The 15,771-nt window shown below is 39.7% G+C and overlaps 1 protein-coding gene across 2 annotated transcripts in view; it reads right to left on the bottom strand.

Moving 5' to 3' along the window:
• Positions 1-460: 460 nt before the first annotated feature.
• The window catches only part of Chfr (checkpoint with forkhead and ring finger domains), a 31,365-nt gene continuing 16,054 nt past the window's right edge, over positions 461-15,771 (bottom strand). For both annotated transcript variants that reach the window (XM_051176380.1, XM_051176379.1), the window contains 7 exons: positions 14,093-14,209; positions 12,102-12,185; positions 10,144-10,214; positions 8,887-8,974; positions 4,867-4,974; positions 3,850-3,922; positions 461-1,835 (listed from right to left, as the gene is read on the bottom strand). In XM_051176380.1, the coding sequence (XP_051032337.1) occupies positions 1,793-1,835; positions 3,850-3,922; positions 4,867-4,974; positions 8,887-8,974; positions 10,144-10,214; positions 12,102-12,185; positions 14,093-14,209 (584 nt within the window). In that variant the 3' untranslated portion in view covers positions 461-1,792. The remainder of the gene's footprint in view (positions 1,836-3,849; positions 3,923-4,866; positions 4,975-8,886; positions 8,975-10,143; positions 10,215-12,101; positions 12,186-14,092; positions 14,210-15,771) is intronic.

The following is a 15,771-nucleotide window of genomic DNA, read 5'->3' as shown; positions in this document are numbered from 1 at the left end:
CTATTGGCCAACAGTGCTTTATTTATTAACCAGTATGAGAAACATATACAGAATGACATCTCCCATCAGATCCACATTATACTTTATCTCTGGTTTAGCTATCTTTTTCTTTTTTGGTTTTTTGAGACAAGGTTTCTCTGTAGCTTTTGAGCCTGTCATGAAACTCACTCTATAGACTAAAGAGTTCCACCTGTACAGACAACACATTCCCCCACCCCCTGACATGGACTGACAAAATAGACTGTCCTGTGCCATGTTCAAAGTGCTCAGGTTTTGAGTCCAACCAGGTCCTGTTTGCTTACCTCCTGACATTACCTATCTGCTGGTGGAGCTACAAGATTGACTAACAGGCAATAAAGTAAATATTATGAGTAGTGAAGAATTAATGTAGTAAATAGTGGCACTTGTCTATATTAGCATGAAGCATGTGGCACCTCACATAAGAACGAAACACAAGAGAAACAAACACAGCTCATTTATTAGGATCAAAAATAAAATAAAATAAAAGAACCTCCCACAAATACAGAGTGCTGCCTCTCAGTCTGTATCAAGAGCAAGACAACAGTTGAAAAGTGTATTCCTGAGAAGCAAAAAGTTAGCAGTTTGCAAACAAAGATAACAGGCAATTTCAATAAAAGATAAAAAAAAAGCTTAAAAAAATCCAAAAAACAAAATTTCAAGTATTATTCCAGATGACATAACAAATCTAATATACCAGCACAGGGCTTAGAAAGCAGAAGCCCTATCAGTCTGGAGACATCTGGAGTTTCAGCAGGGGGCTGCTCTCAGGTATTGGAGGGCTAACAGCAGAGGCTGTAAACTGCCACATAAGAGGCATTGGCTAGCCTCTTGTCAAGAACCTGGATACTCAAGATATCCTCCTCAGGATTAGCAGTTTTGGACATTTAATTTTTTTTTTTAAATACAGGAACATATGCTTCTTCTTTCAAATATCAGACTCCCAATTCATTTCAGTCAATTTATAAATTATAAGTTATAATATTTGTGCTACAGTTTTTAATATTTTAATCTTATTAAAAGATAAGCACCAAACCTATTAAAATAAAAAATATACAAAAGGCTGTGGCTTTCCAGATGTAAGAATATCCTGTACATCCCTGGAGGCTGTAAACTTACACTTCCTTTCCTTACATAGAATGCTCCTTACATATCTGACGCTTTTTTCCCATGAAATGTTTCCATTTTAACTGTAGTCAAGGTACAAGGTATAAAAGATACAAAAGTATAAACCTGCACTATCACTGCCTCACCACACACAAGGGAAGAGCTGTCCAGTGGGAGAGAGATCTTACTGTTGATCTTCCCGCACTGACTAGGAGGCCAGTGTGGCCAGTAAGCCTCCCAGGTTACTGGGACAAACGGTGTGGGTGTGTATGTATAGGCCTTCTAGGTTACTGGGACACATGGTGTATGTGTGTTTGAAGTTAAAGCTCCACAAAGGGAGTGCCTGACCAGAAACCCCCAGTGCTAGACTATAAAAGGAGAACTCTAAAAATGCCCTTAAGTATTTGTATATGATTTTGTTAAAAACATAGTGTCTTGCCGGGTGTTGGTGCCTCACACCTTTAATCCCAGCCTCTGGGAGGCAGAGGCAAGTGGATCTCTGTGAGTTCGAGGCCAGCCTGGTCTACAGAGCTAGTTCCAAGACAACTTCCAAATCAATACAGAGAAACCCTGTCTCGAAAAACCAAAAAAACAAAAACAAGCAAACAAAAAAACATAGTGTCATTGCTTCCTATGCTCTGTAACTGTTATGTGTATCCTCCAACACTCAGTTCTTGAACCTTGTCTGTTCACAGATGTGATTGAATTTCCTGCAGGGAGAGAAAACATCAAAGGCTGTGAAACTGCATACTGTAATCACCACATAAAAATATGTATGCTTCATATATGTGAGCTCACTCAACAGTTTTTATGCTTTAAAAAAATTGTGTTTTTTAAAGAATTTTAAATTTATGTGTATTTATATATGTCTGTTTGAGTATATGCCATGTGTGTACAGGTGGCCAGGGTTAGGGTTAGGCCAGAAGAGGGAATCAAATCCCCTGGGGCTGGTATTACAGATGTTTGTGTGCCATTTGACATGGGTTCTGGGAACCAAACTCAAGTTGTCTGGAAGAGGAGCAAGTGCTCTTAACTACTGAACCATCTCTCTCCAGTCCCTCTACGTACTTTTTAATAATATTAAACACACTAAACTCCAGAGCCCCAGTAGCCTAATGGATAAGGCACTGCCCTCCTAAAGACACTAAATTCCAAAGGTAGTCTTCTTTATATCTTTTTAAATTTTAAAATGAAAATAAAAACACTGTGGGTAATTTATCAGATTAAAGAATAAAAACTGCCTGGTGTTAGTGGCACATGCCTTTAATATCAGCACTCAGGAGGCAGAAGCAGGCAAATCTCTGAGTTCAAGGCCAGCCTGGTCTAAAGAGCTAGTTCCATGACAGGCTCCAAAGCTACAGAGAAACCCTGTCTCGAAAAACAACTGTAATGTTCGTTTTTGCCTACATTTCACCTAGCAGGGTGGAGACAGATGCTGGTGTGACAGTGGCCACCTTTCCTTCTCCACAAACCAGGGGCAAGATTGGAGATGTGCATGGGGAAAGTGGTGTGTGCCTTTGCTACTCATATCCACACTACCATGAACAAAAGTGAGTTAGTTGTGAAATGTCCGTCCATCTGTCCATCCCTCCTTCCTTCCTGCCCTTCTTTTTTTTTTTTTTTTCTTCTTCTTCTTCTTTTTATTCTTCTTTTTTTAACCTTTGCTATAGTGTTTCTCTGTGCTAACAGCTTTGGCTTGTCCTGGAACTTGTTCTGTAGACCATGCTGGCCCCAAATTCATAGAGATCCATCTGCCTCTGCCTCCCAAGTGAGTTTGAGGCCAGCCTGTTTTACAAAGCTACACAGAGAAACCCTGTCTCAAAACAACATCAGCAACAAAAAAAGTCACCTCTGTTCTCCTCTCTCTCATACTGTGGATACCAGTTCCATTGCCTTAATCTCAATCAAAAATCTGTTTAGAGATTAAATACTAGCTAGTGTATTGATTAACAGTGACCACGGCCCTAATTGTTTAAAAACAGGAACAGGCACAGGAGAAATGGCTCAGAGATTAAGAGCATGAACTGCTCTTCCAGAGGTCCTGAGTTTAATTCCCAGCAACCACATAGTGTCTCAAAACCATCTATAATAAGATCTGGTGCCCTCTTCTGGTGTGCCGGCAAACATGCAGATAAAACACTGTATACATAATAAATAAATCTTTAAAAAAAATAAAAACAGAAGTAGAATGATTAGCGCTGAGTGTCACAGTGGGAATGGTTCAGTTATAACACAACACCCCCCACACACACACCAATATTAAGAGAAACCCAGGTGTGACTCTATCACAAATTGGGTGGGTAACTCTGTAGACATATGCTGTGACCACAGCTATTAACCCAGAAAGAGCTACTACTAGCTGTCAGATAAAGCATAATGTGACTCCAACCATGAAGACACAAATGAAAGACAGAGGTAGATATTTGCATAAAAGCATTTCAAGAAATGCAGTGACATGAGAGAAGAATTTCTATATAAAAATGCTGTTTTATACAATACATGATTTTATAGAAGTACAGGAATTAAATTAGCACACAATATGTATTTGGGGGATGGAGTGGGATGCTGGGAACTGAACCCAGAACTTTGTACTCTACTATAGTGGATACCGTAAGTCACCAAATTTGTGCATTTTTTAGTATACAATTCACCTTACTGTTGCCTTCCCAATCCCTAAGCCCGGAGGACCTGTAGTTGACCCAAATATTCCCCAGCTTCACTCACATTGCATGGTGAGCCTTCACCTGAGTGCGACAGTTACGGCCCCAATAGCAATCAGGACGGGATGTTACAGTCACTGGAAAAGAAAGTACATGTCTCCATTAGATGCATCACACACTTTTCATGTAGCTACATGAATTTAACTAAAGATACAGGGAAACTCTCCCTGAGCACAAAGCATCTTTGTCACTCTGTGTGTGTTCATGTATGCTCATACGGGTGCATGTATGTGGATACACATATATGTGTAGAACTCAGAAGTCAATGTATCATCATCTACCTTGATTTTATTTATTTATTATTTATTTGTTTAGAGACAAGATCTTTCAGTGGCCTGGAGCTCGCCAATTAGGCTAAGCTACCTGGCGAAACCAGGGACCTGCCTGTGTGACTCCCCAGTTATTAAATTATAAACATGAGCTGCTACACCTGGCTTTTTCTTCTTTGTTTTTAAAAAAGATTATTTTATTTTACTTTATGTGTAAGAGTATTTTACCTGCATTGTGTGTGTGCTTGGTGTCCACAGAGGCCTGAAGAGGATACCAGATCCTCTGTAACTGGAGTTACAGACAACGTTAAGTTTCTATGTGGTTTCCAGAAACCACACCTAGGTCCTTTACATATCTAGTTTTTGTATTTTGTTTTTAACATGGGAACTGAACTCAGGTTTTCATGCCAGAACAGCAAGCTCTTTACTAAGCTATTGTCCTAGCTTACATCTTATCTCTCTTGATGATCAGTTTTCATAGACCATGCATGACAAGATTTTTGGACAAGAAAAACAAATTTATGTGAAAACTAAGTCAAGGAAATGAAGTTGTTCTAGTGGTGTCTTTATGTTGCTTTGCTGTAGAAACCCATGTATCTTGACCCAGTCTGAAAAGCAAATGCAACCTCAGCCCTCCTGTGTGCTTGTCTTCTGCCTATATGCTACAACTTCTAAGTATGAAGTATAAAGCCATGCTAAGTACATGTTTGAATTGAGTAGGGAGGCCAACACAGACAGAACAGACTCCTTACCTGGCAACTCAGAAGCAGGAATGTTCTGCCGATACTGGTATGTCAGCTCTCGGAAGCTACGAAGACCACAGCAGTAACACAACACAGTATTTCCAGTGATTCTGTAATCTGAGGGAAGATAGCCATATCTGGATACAGCCATTTATCAAGGCAATGCCATTTTCTAAACATCAAAACAGATATACTTCAAACTAGGAGGAAACTTAACACCATAATGAGATAGAGACAATGGGATAGATATCTGGAAAAACAATTCCAAAACCAACATAAATACTAAAAATTTAGCTGTATTTATAAAAGATTTTATGAATGTTTACCTATATGAATGTGTGTACCATGTGTGTGCAGTACTTGAAAAGACCAGAAGAGGGTATTGGATCCTCTAGAACTGGAGTTACAGATGGTTTTAAGTCACCATGTGGGTGCAGGGAATCTGGTCCTCTCCATGAGCAACAAATGCTTATCACCACCAAACCATTTCTCCAGCCCACTAGTTTAGTTTTCAATAGTAAGAAAATCTCATGTGGATTAAAATTTTTTGAGTATTTTTAAAAATTCCCTCAAAAGTATTAAGACTGGAAATAGTATTTTCTCTTGTGCTACATTTAAGTATGGTTAATTATTCCTTATCAAAAACACATGGGCTCAGAGTTATTATGAATTATAGATTGATTTTCCAGATTTTGCGATACTTGGGTATGTCCCAAATGATTTAAAAAAAAAAAAATGTGTGTGTATGAGTATTTTGCTTGAATGTATGTGTGTATATACCACATGTGTACCCGGTACTAGCAGAGGACAGAAGGCACTGGATCTGATGGAATTGGAATTATGGAATAGTTAGTTGTAAACCATTATGTGGGTTCAGGGAACCAAACCTGGATCTTTTGTAAGAGCAGCCAATGCTCTTAGCTATTGGGCCATCTCTCAAGCCTCCCTAAACCTGTTTTTTGAGGTAGGATCTCACTATGAGTCCTTACTTACCTGGAACTTACTTTGCAGACCAGGCTGACATTGAATTCAGATAGATCCACCTGCCTCTGTTTCCCTCATACTGAAATTAAAGGTGTATGCCACAATGCCTGGTGATTTGTGTATATGTAATGAGAACTGGGGGACCCAATTATAAACATAGAATCATTTACATTTCCTATGCATCTCACACACACTGCCTGAAGGTGATTTCATACAATGACCCATCATAACAGATCTAGTGTAGGTTTTATTCTTGTGGTATCATGTCTTCAGCACTCTTACAGTTACAAATGTTGGAGGCATTTTCAAATTTGGAATGCTAAACCTACATGTGTTGAAAATAAAAAATCACACAAAAATGATTTATAATTTTGACTACCTACAATTTAAAATTTAAAATTGAAATATAAAAACCACAAACTGGAGTGGTAATGCTACAGTAAGAACATAGTTATAACACAAAGGGCAATACTGTATACTTTAACAAATGCATGTCAATGCTACCAGAGATCCCCCAAAGAGTGTATGGAAAGTCCAGGACCATAGATAAGCAAGTATAGTGCAAAAAAGATCTTCAGTTTTGTTAATAGTCACTCAAAGGCATTAAAATAAATCATTGTCAACTTCTCTCATATTCACAAAATTAAATAGCATGATGTAGCTGGGCAGAAACCTGCCACTAGCTAAACATAGAGGTCTAGATGTCTGTAAAGGCAGGAAATGACATAGCTGGGCAGAATCAGAATAACAAGCTAAGCAGTCACCATGTAGACTGCTGGAGGAGTAACACTGTGCTGAACATAATCGGGTAAGCCACAGGCTCGTGGCAATATAAAAACTGATAGAAATGGATTAATAATTAAGACAGAAATAACCAGTAAGAAACGCTAGTCACTAGCCAACAGCTTTATAATTAAAAAAAAAAAAATGGTAAATGCAAAGCCAAGAGGCAGGGGATGCCTCAGGCTTAAGGGGGAATCTGCAGCACTTAGAAAGGACAGTGTGTTCATGAGGCAAAGTCTCAGCTTCTTGTACTACTGTCATAAAATCCTAGTTACTTATGTACAGCATTGCATACTCAAAAACTATGGCATTAATGTAATGGAAAACAAGAAATAAATATCCTTTCATGAAGTAGCTAAATAAAGCTATGATATTAAAACTCTATATGATGTAGCTCGGGTAGTAGAATGCTTGCTTAGCATGCACATAGCCCTGGGTTTGAACCTAGCAGTATATACAACTGGAAATGGTGCTATAGGCTGGTTTCTGCAATCACTTAAGTGGTGAAGTAATGAGTATTAAAGTTCAAGGTCATGGTTATCCAGCAAGTCTGAGACTAACCAGACTTCCTAAGCTTCTCCCTCTACATAATAATAATAAACCAAGGCAGGGCTGGGGATGCAGTTCAACAATAGAGAAGTTGTTTAGTATGCATAAGAACCCTGGGCAGTTTCCTGCTACCTCAAAAACAATGCCTGGATTTTTCTTGGCAGAAGGGAGTGCAAACAGGACACTCAATAGGGCACCATCTGTAATGTAGCCCACAAATGGGACCTCTTCAAAAGGCCTGGATGGATGGGCATGAAAACACTATTCCCATTTTTTAATTCTATATTTGTTTATGCTTTTCCAATGCTGTGGACAAAAACCAGGGTATCACAAATGCTAGATAAGCAGGCTGTTCCTGCTAGTAGTTAAGATGTGGGACTTCGAGTTTTACTTTATTCTCTGTTCTTCACTAAAGCACTCATATTTCCTTTTTTTTTTTTTTTTTTTTTTTTTGGTCTTTTGATACAGGGTCTTTCTACAAAGCCCTGGGTATGTGGACCAGGCTGTCCTCAAACTCACAGAAATTTTCCTGCCTCTATCTCTTGAGTGCTGGGATTAAAGGTGTATACATACCACCATGCTCAGTCTTTTTTTTTTTTTTTTTTTTTTTTTTAAGTATTTATTTTATTTATAGTTGTACTAGAGTGCATACCCAGGCAGGCCAGTAGAAATTTGTTTGTGTCCTCTGGAAGAGCAGCAAGTCACTCATATTTTTTGTATTAGTTACTATCATTACAAAATTAAGAAATCAAAGGTAGGGGGCTGGAGATATGGCTCAGTGATTAAGAGCACTGCCTGTTCTCCCAGTGGACCTAGTTTCAATTCCCACCACCCACATGGCAGCTCACAACGGTCTATAACTCCAGTCCTAGGGGATCTGACATGTTCATACCAATCCACATAAATTAAAGTTAAATAAATTATAAAAAAAATTAAAGATATTCATAGAAGTTAGATGGGCTGCAACATGCAAGACACACCTGAACATGATCACTGGAAAGATACAAGGTATTTTAAGAAAACTGCTCACATTTTTGTTGATAAACATTGAAGTCTTAGAAAAAGAGTGTTACAATTTTTATAGCTTTCCACACTATGTACTCCTCTGGGAGAAAGCATAACTACTTCAATCTATCCCCCAATTGAGTGATGACAAATCAAGTGACAAAGTGGTAGAGACTCTCTAAGCCATGTTTCCACCCTTCCCTAATAGGGAGAAAAAGTGCTGGAACAAATGCTTCATGTTTCACACAAAGCTTTTAAGACCTCAAAAGTGAGCCAGGCAGTGGTGGTGCACACCTTTAATCCCAGCACTTGGGAGGCAGAGGCTGGCTGATTTCTGTGAATTCAAAACCAGCTTTGTCTGCAGAGTGAGTTCCAGGACAGCCAAGGCTACACAGAGAAACCCTGTCTCTAAAAAACAAAACAAATTTAAAAAACTCAAGTGATTAGGCAGATGTGAGGAAGACAGGAGGATTAGGACTTCAGGGGCAGCTTAAGCTACATAGTGAGACTCTCCTAAAACAAAACAAAAATTTAAAGTGTCTAGAGCTTCCTTTATCTTCCTAGGAAGGGTGAGAGTCAATGTCACGAATGTAGAAAAGCAGATAGATAATATCGCCAAATATGACTTGGCACCTTCTTACCACTTTACAAGTGACAAAGACACCCTTAAAAATTAATGCCCATTCTGGATGGCTGAACAATGCTTACCAGACAGTAGAAATATACCCCGCTGTAGAGCCAAGAGACTCTCTGCCAACATGTTTTTCCATGTCAGACCCCTAGTTGCCAGGTAATTCTGTGATAGAAAAAAGTATGAAAAGAAATTCCATTTAGAAGAAGAATCACTAAAATGAGTAAGGACATTTCATAAAAGCTCTCTGAGGTAGATGAAGCCAGAGCACAGCTACCCTTAAGTGGCAATGACACAGAGCCAGTGGATAAGCTAGAGTTAAGCCTCTCATAGGTCTCACAAGTTCTTTACCAAGAGACTCTTTGATCTCTGGACCTGAATAAGAAACACTATTCTCTCAAAATCCCACAAAGGCATTCATAGCACAAGGGGACATAGGAATAAGAAAACAGACTCTAAGTCATAATTTTGCTTCTAAAATAGTTAAAATTAAACTACTGACTTCTGCTTTTGTAAACTGCTTGCTGGAGCCCCCTTCCCTTCTTTCCTGAAAAGACAGACATATACCCTTCAGAAGTGGCAATCATCAATAACCACTTAAGATACTTCCTGCCATATATAAGCAATGGAATACTGCTGGTAGAAGCCAAACTTTGAACAGAAGATAGATGTTTCAGCAGCTCACTCCAATGAGAATTTCTCTTTTTAATCTCTGAATATTGTTGTATTTCTAGCTTTTACACTTGCCCTCACCCCACCCTAATGGTGACAAGTATAGATGAATGCCAGGCCTTTGCTTTCTCTATTTAGACACTGGTCAAAGCTGTTACAAAAAGGTTTCATGTACCTAAAAGTAAAGTGTAGTGGTACTCACCTAAGTAAGATTGATGATGTGTGTAGGTAAATGAATGGCCTCAAAGGGAGGCAAAGTTCTCAACATAAAATGCAGAATTGAACATGTTACAATTCTAAGAGCTGAGCTAGTTTACTCAAACTTGGAAAGAGAAATGTTCAGAAAAAGGAGCCAGAGAAAAGAGCCAGAATTGAGATACCCTCTCTGTAAGAGGTATTCAGCAATTCATATGGCTTGATAGCATCATAAGCAAACAGGAATCACTTCATTTTAGACCGCAGGGAAAACTTGATATTTATCATGGAATCATGGAACTATCTGATTATACTGGTCAGATAATACAGTATGTGCTGCCAGTTGTGGCAGTACACGTCTGCAGCCAAATGCTAAAGAGAAAATGTGTGTCCTAACAGAAACCACAAAAATTATAGGAAAGCTTCATGGTTTCCATTGGATCCCCGGACAAGTGTGAAGACGATACCTTCAGGATGTCTGACTCATAGTTGTTATTGTTCAGCACTCCATCCAAGCACTTGTCCCCCAGGTTGAGCTCTGTCGGAGGAAGGAGAAATATTTTTTTTTAAGGGTAATACAGTATCCAAGTATTGTTTGCCTGACAGGATAACCAAATCTCTTTCTATTATAGACTGTAAAAAGCAACAAGCTAAGAAAGAGCTGACCTGAACAAGGAGGAGCTAACCAGCTCCCAGACTGATAGCTGGGAATCCAGCATGGGACTGACTCAGACCCCGTGAACATGTGTCTCAGCTAGAAGGCCTGAACAGTCTAAGGGACCTCAGACAGTGGATCTAGGATGTATTCCTGGTGCACAAAAGGACCTTGCGGACACATCCATGGAGGGATACTCCCTTAACCTAAAGACAGGAGAGAAGTTCTAGTTCCTACTCCAAATGACAGATTTAGATGATCCCTCCTGTATGGCATCACCTTAATGTGGAGTGGGGAGGGGATGGGAGGGGAGGGTGGTCGGGGTGCATGTGAGGGGGGGAGAGAGGGAAACAGGGAGGGAGGAAGGGAGAGGGAACTGGGATCGATGTGTAAAATAAAAATAAAAATAGAAAGAAAAAAAAGCAACAAGCTACTCGGGAGGCAGAGGCAGGCAGATCTCTGTAAGTTCAAGGCCAGCCTGGTCTACAGAGCGAGATCCAGGACAGGCTCCAAAACAATAGAGAAATCCTGTCTCAAAAGACCAAAAAAAAAAAAAAAAAAAAAAAAAAAAAGCAACAAGCTTAGGAAATGCCCCAGTCAGTAAAATGCCTACCACTTAAATATGTAGACCTGAGACCCCAGCATGACTATTTAAAAAGAGATAGAGACAGAGAGAAAGCCAGGCAAGTGTAGCAGAGCATGTCTATAATACTAGTATTGGAAAGAGACAAGTGGATCTCTTGGAGATTGCTGACCCAATCAGTCTAGCTAATTAGTGAACATTAGGTTCACTGAAAGACCTTGTCTCAAAATAAGGATGATGGAATATAATTGGTTAGTTGACGCCCCAACTATATATTACCACCAAATAAACACCCCCATTTCCAGAAATGGGTTGCATTTTTTTGAATCATTGGCTAGAGTCCTATAGACCACCCCCAGACATCACAGGCTATTGCCAATACTATTGGTTTCCCTCCACAATCTGAGTTAAGACCCTATTGCTGAGGTCACCACATGTTTATGTTACCAAACATGGAAAAGTCAAGCTGGTACTCAGCTAGATGTTTCACCCCTACTAACTAGCATCCAAAGTGTTCAAAAGGTATTATACATGCTACCAGAGAAAAAAGTAATCTTCAGTCTCAACCATCTAGGAGCCCTGCATGCTATAATAGTGACCTGTTTATAAGACATACCCACTGGTGCAATAGCAGCACAAATGTAAGAAGTAACTAAACACTTTTTAAATTACTTTAAGGCCTTCTCTATGAGATGGAACACATACCCAGCACTGTTAATGGGGCCAGCAACCTGTTCTAGATACGTCATGGGCACTATGGGAAAATATTCTCCTACACAAACATAGCTATTATGATTCTTAGTAGAGCTGGGCAATGCTAGTGCATACCTTTAATCCCAGCATGCAACACCATACCCAGCTATTCTTGAATTTTATGATCCTCTTGCCTAAGCCTCTGGAGGGCTGGGATTATATAGTTTTTTTTTAATGTAAATAAATAATTTCTCCTATATAGGAAACTGTTATTTCTCTTATTTTATTACTGCTTGCTTTTAAAACAACATGGGTTTGAGACTCTACAGTGTAGAAACAAAACAAAAAACCAAACAGGTAAATCAATCACTTGATGGTCTATAGCTGCCTCTTTTTCCCTGAAGACAGCAAGTCCCACTTCAATAGCACCTACCCCAAGTTCACCAATAGAACATACACAAGTCAAAGCAACTAGACTGAAGGGCTGAGATTACCACAGAATGGAGCCAAGCAGCCAAAGCAGCCAGTCCGGGTGCAGCCCCAATACAAATGGCAGAAGGGCTGCAGGCACACAGCACCTATGGACAGAGGACAGTTGGTCAATTGGGACCTAGAACTGTGCCTATTCTCATACTTGAAGACATTTAGCACAGACTCAAGTGCTCAACTCTCTTTGAAGACAGTCTTTCTGAGGTGTTCTCATGGGACTAGGGAGCAGAGACAACATCCCAGATAACATCTAAAATCAAAGGGGACAGAATTGTGATAATTCAAGGTTAATTTAAAAACAGTGATCTTAAAAACAGCTTGGTCTATGATCCCAGCACCCAAACAGCACTGATTCATTTTTTTTTCCCAGTTCTGACTATGTGACACACTTGAAGTAATTGCACATTCATGTCTGCAGATAGCTTTTCTACCTATCATGAACTGTTCTAATTTAAGAAAAGCAGTGTGTAAGAGAAAGATGCCATGAGACAGGGTTCAAGCAGACAGTTTTTTTAATTAGGGAAGGGGATCATAAAAACAGGGATGGGGATGGGGGAGACCAGCCTCCAGAGACAGGAATAGCAGGAGAATAGAACAGAGAGAGGGAGACAAAGGAAGAGAGGAGATGGGAGGTGGGTAGGGCCCTTTTGAAAGGGAGCACAGTAAATATGCACAGGTGGTGCTCTTAGTGGCTGCAGCTGAAGGCGTATCCTGTACATATCAGTACAGATGCCTGAAGACTAACATGTTTTTATACAGTTATCTTGCACTCCCTTTTTAATGTTTAATATTCTCTACAATGCAATTTCTTAGACTATGTTAAATAAACCCTAGCTAAAATTCTTATAGGATTGAATAATTAAATCTTTTAAAAAGAGTATAATCACTTTGTAAATGCCTGTATCTACTAAAAGCATAAAAATAAGTCAAAAGTAAAGACTGTCCTTTTAGCAAAATTTTAAGAACCTAACCTCGGCTACCACTTGCTGATTTGTATTTCTCAAATGTCAGTATTCTTAGGAATCTTTCATGGATTCTTCTCAACATGCCTAGTTACCCTGGTAGCCTGTTAACTGCCCATCCCAGAATGCATACCACTACTGTATTACTGTCTCCTCTTTTTTGTTTTTGTTTGTATGTTTGTTTGTATGTTTTGAAACAGGGTTTCTCTGTAGCTTTGGAGCCTATCCTGGAACTCGCTCTGTAGACCAGGCTGGCCTTGAACTCACAGAGATCCCCCTGCCTCTGCCTCCCAAGTGCTGGGATTAAAGGTGTGTGCCACCAACGCCCTGCACTGTCTCCTCTTCTATACTGCACTAAGTCTAGGCTAGGTGGACCACACAAAATACACTACATCACTGCAGTGGAGAACTTGCACTCTATCATACATTGCACCCTTAATATCCATAAGAGTGGCTCAGGCTCTGCAGAGACTTGATGTGGTCACATGAGTTTATGCTTTCCTTCATTTAACAGCAGTAATGATCAAGGAACTCTCAAATTGAGAAATATTTCAAGTAGGCAATAGACATAAACAAGCATTTCAAACAAAAATATATTCAAACAGCCAATAAATAAATGAAGAGTAAGATGTAAAACAAGCTTTTGCAAATGTAAATAAAAAAATATTACCTAAATAAAGAGCTCCATTTGTTTTTCTGATATTTTGCAGCACAGAGAATGAAACCCAGAAGGTTATACATGCTAAGCAAGTGCTGTACCATTTAGTTATCTCTCTATCCAAAGACCTGTTTTAATGGTGAAATGTAAATTTAAAACAAAATATTTCATCTATTAGATTTATTAATTGGTGGGGGGAAAATAGAGTGTTCAATATGTCATGTGGGATCAAAAGATTATGTGGAGAAGGAAAAACACTGTATCTTTGTTCCACAGTTCACATAAAGTCAATTCCATCTGAAAACTCAAGCCATGAAGAATGCACAAGAATGTCCTCCTGTTGGAGGGGGCACCTCATGGGGTCAAACATACTCACACTGCTGAGGGGCAACACGGGAATCCTGTTCACGCTCAGCTCTCCGGTCAGGCATAGGCTGGAAGCAGCAGGTACATATGGCATGGCTTCCTTGAAGAGGGCACATATAATCCTGGGCTGCAGAAACACATACATATTTGAGTCAGAATATATCCAGATGCCAGGTGAAAGACAGCAAAGAAAAGATTTACATCTAGAGAGGATACACTAAAGTACACAGGAATTCAAACTACTTCTGCCCTTTGAAATATGGGAATTCAATGGCAATAGCTCAGTGAGTACTTGTCTAGTATTTGAAAGCCTTAGGCTTAATCTCTAACACCCAAAATCCCCATATATATGTACATATACATACATACATACATACATATGCATAAATAAAATGTTTTTAAAAAGAAATTGGACTAAGGAAGTTCAAATGAGAGTACTAGGAAGCTGAGGCAGGAAAATCACAAGTTCAAGGCTAGCCTGAGTTTTAGACCAGCTTGAGTTAAAAATTGAGACTCTATTTCAAAAAACCAAAAAGTTCATCCTGGATAGTAATCAATTATCTTATCTCTGGTAGCTGAGTACTGGGTTGCTGTCCCAACTATGGGTTCTGGAAGTGACCTAGAGAACTAGAACAGTGTTCTAGTAGGGTAGCCAAGAATGTGGCTATTAATGAGAAACCTAGGTTAGTGGCCATCTAACACACTCAGGCTAAATAGCAGCTAAAAGGCAAAGGCACAATGACCACAGTGCTCGCAGAGCTAGAACTAGAGTGGCCAGCCTCACTAGAGGGACATTGTTATGTTATCTATAGCTGGTTCCAGTGGGTAGGTTTCAACCCTTAGAGCTAAGAACTTCATGCCACATGTATATACATAGCTCTCTTTTTCTCTTTCTCTCATTGTCTTTGATGTAGAACCAAATGCCTTGCAAATGCTAAGCATGCCCTTTATCACTGAGCTTTATTTCAGCCCTTCTTGCTCTTATCAGTGCATCTAGGAACCTATCTGTTGGAAATACACAACTGATGGGAGATTGTTTAGAGAGCAACTCTATGGAGATACAAGACACACTGTGGGAATTTAGCACACACTGTTAGAAAGAGGCCAATTTCTAATTTGGGTGACAGATACAGAATGATCATTATGGCTTTGGCAAACCCCACTAAGCAAACTGCCTGAAGCAGTAGGCTGAAGAGAGAGCAAAACTTAAAAACCAGACTGTTAATTACCAGGTGTGTCCAAAACAGGGACACCCTCAAATAAAGATATTCACCTAGTTTCTGTCTTGCTGCTCCCCCCCCCCCCCCCCCCCGGAGACCAGACAAATCTTGAGCTCATAGAGATCCTCCAATTTCTCTCTGGCTCACCTAAACTTTTTTCTTTTCTTTTGGGTTTTTTGAGACAGAGTTTCTCTGTAGCTTTGGAGCCTGTGCTGGAACTCACAATGTAGGCCAGGCTTGCCTCTAACTCACAGAGATCTGCCTGCCTATGCCTCTCAAATGCTGGAATTTAAAGGCATGCCAGCCTCCCCTAATTTCATACCAATACTGGATATGTCAAGCAAGAGGCTAATAGAGGCAACATGATTGCTGAAACAGGACTACAGGGCAGGAGAGACATCATAGGAGAATCACACCATTAGAACCTAGGACAAGAATCACAAGGGAGTAACACAATGGAAGGAAAAGC

Source organism: Phodopus roborovskii, unplaced genomic scaffold (genome assembly GCF_943737965.1).
Source record: "Phodopus roborovskii unplaced genomic scaffold, PHOROB, whole genome shotgun sequence".
Taxonomy (NCBI): Eukaryota; Metazoa; Chordata; class Mammalia; order Rodentia; family Cricetidae; genus Phodopus; species Phodopus roborovskii.
Note: the sequence above shows the minus strand (reverse complement) of the source record. Positions and strands in the feature narration are given on the sequence as shown.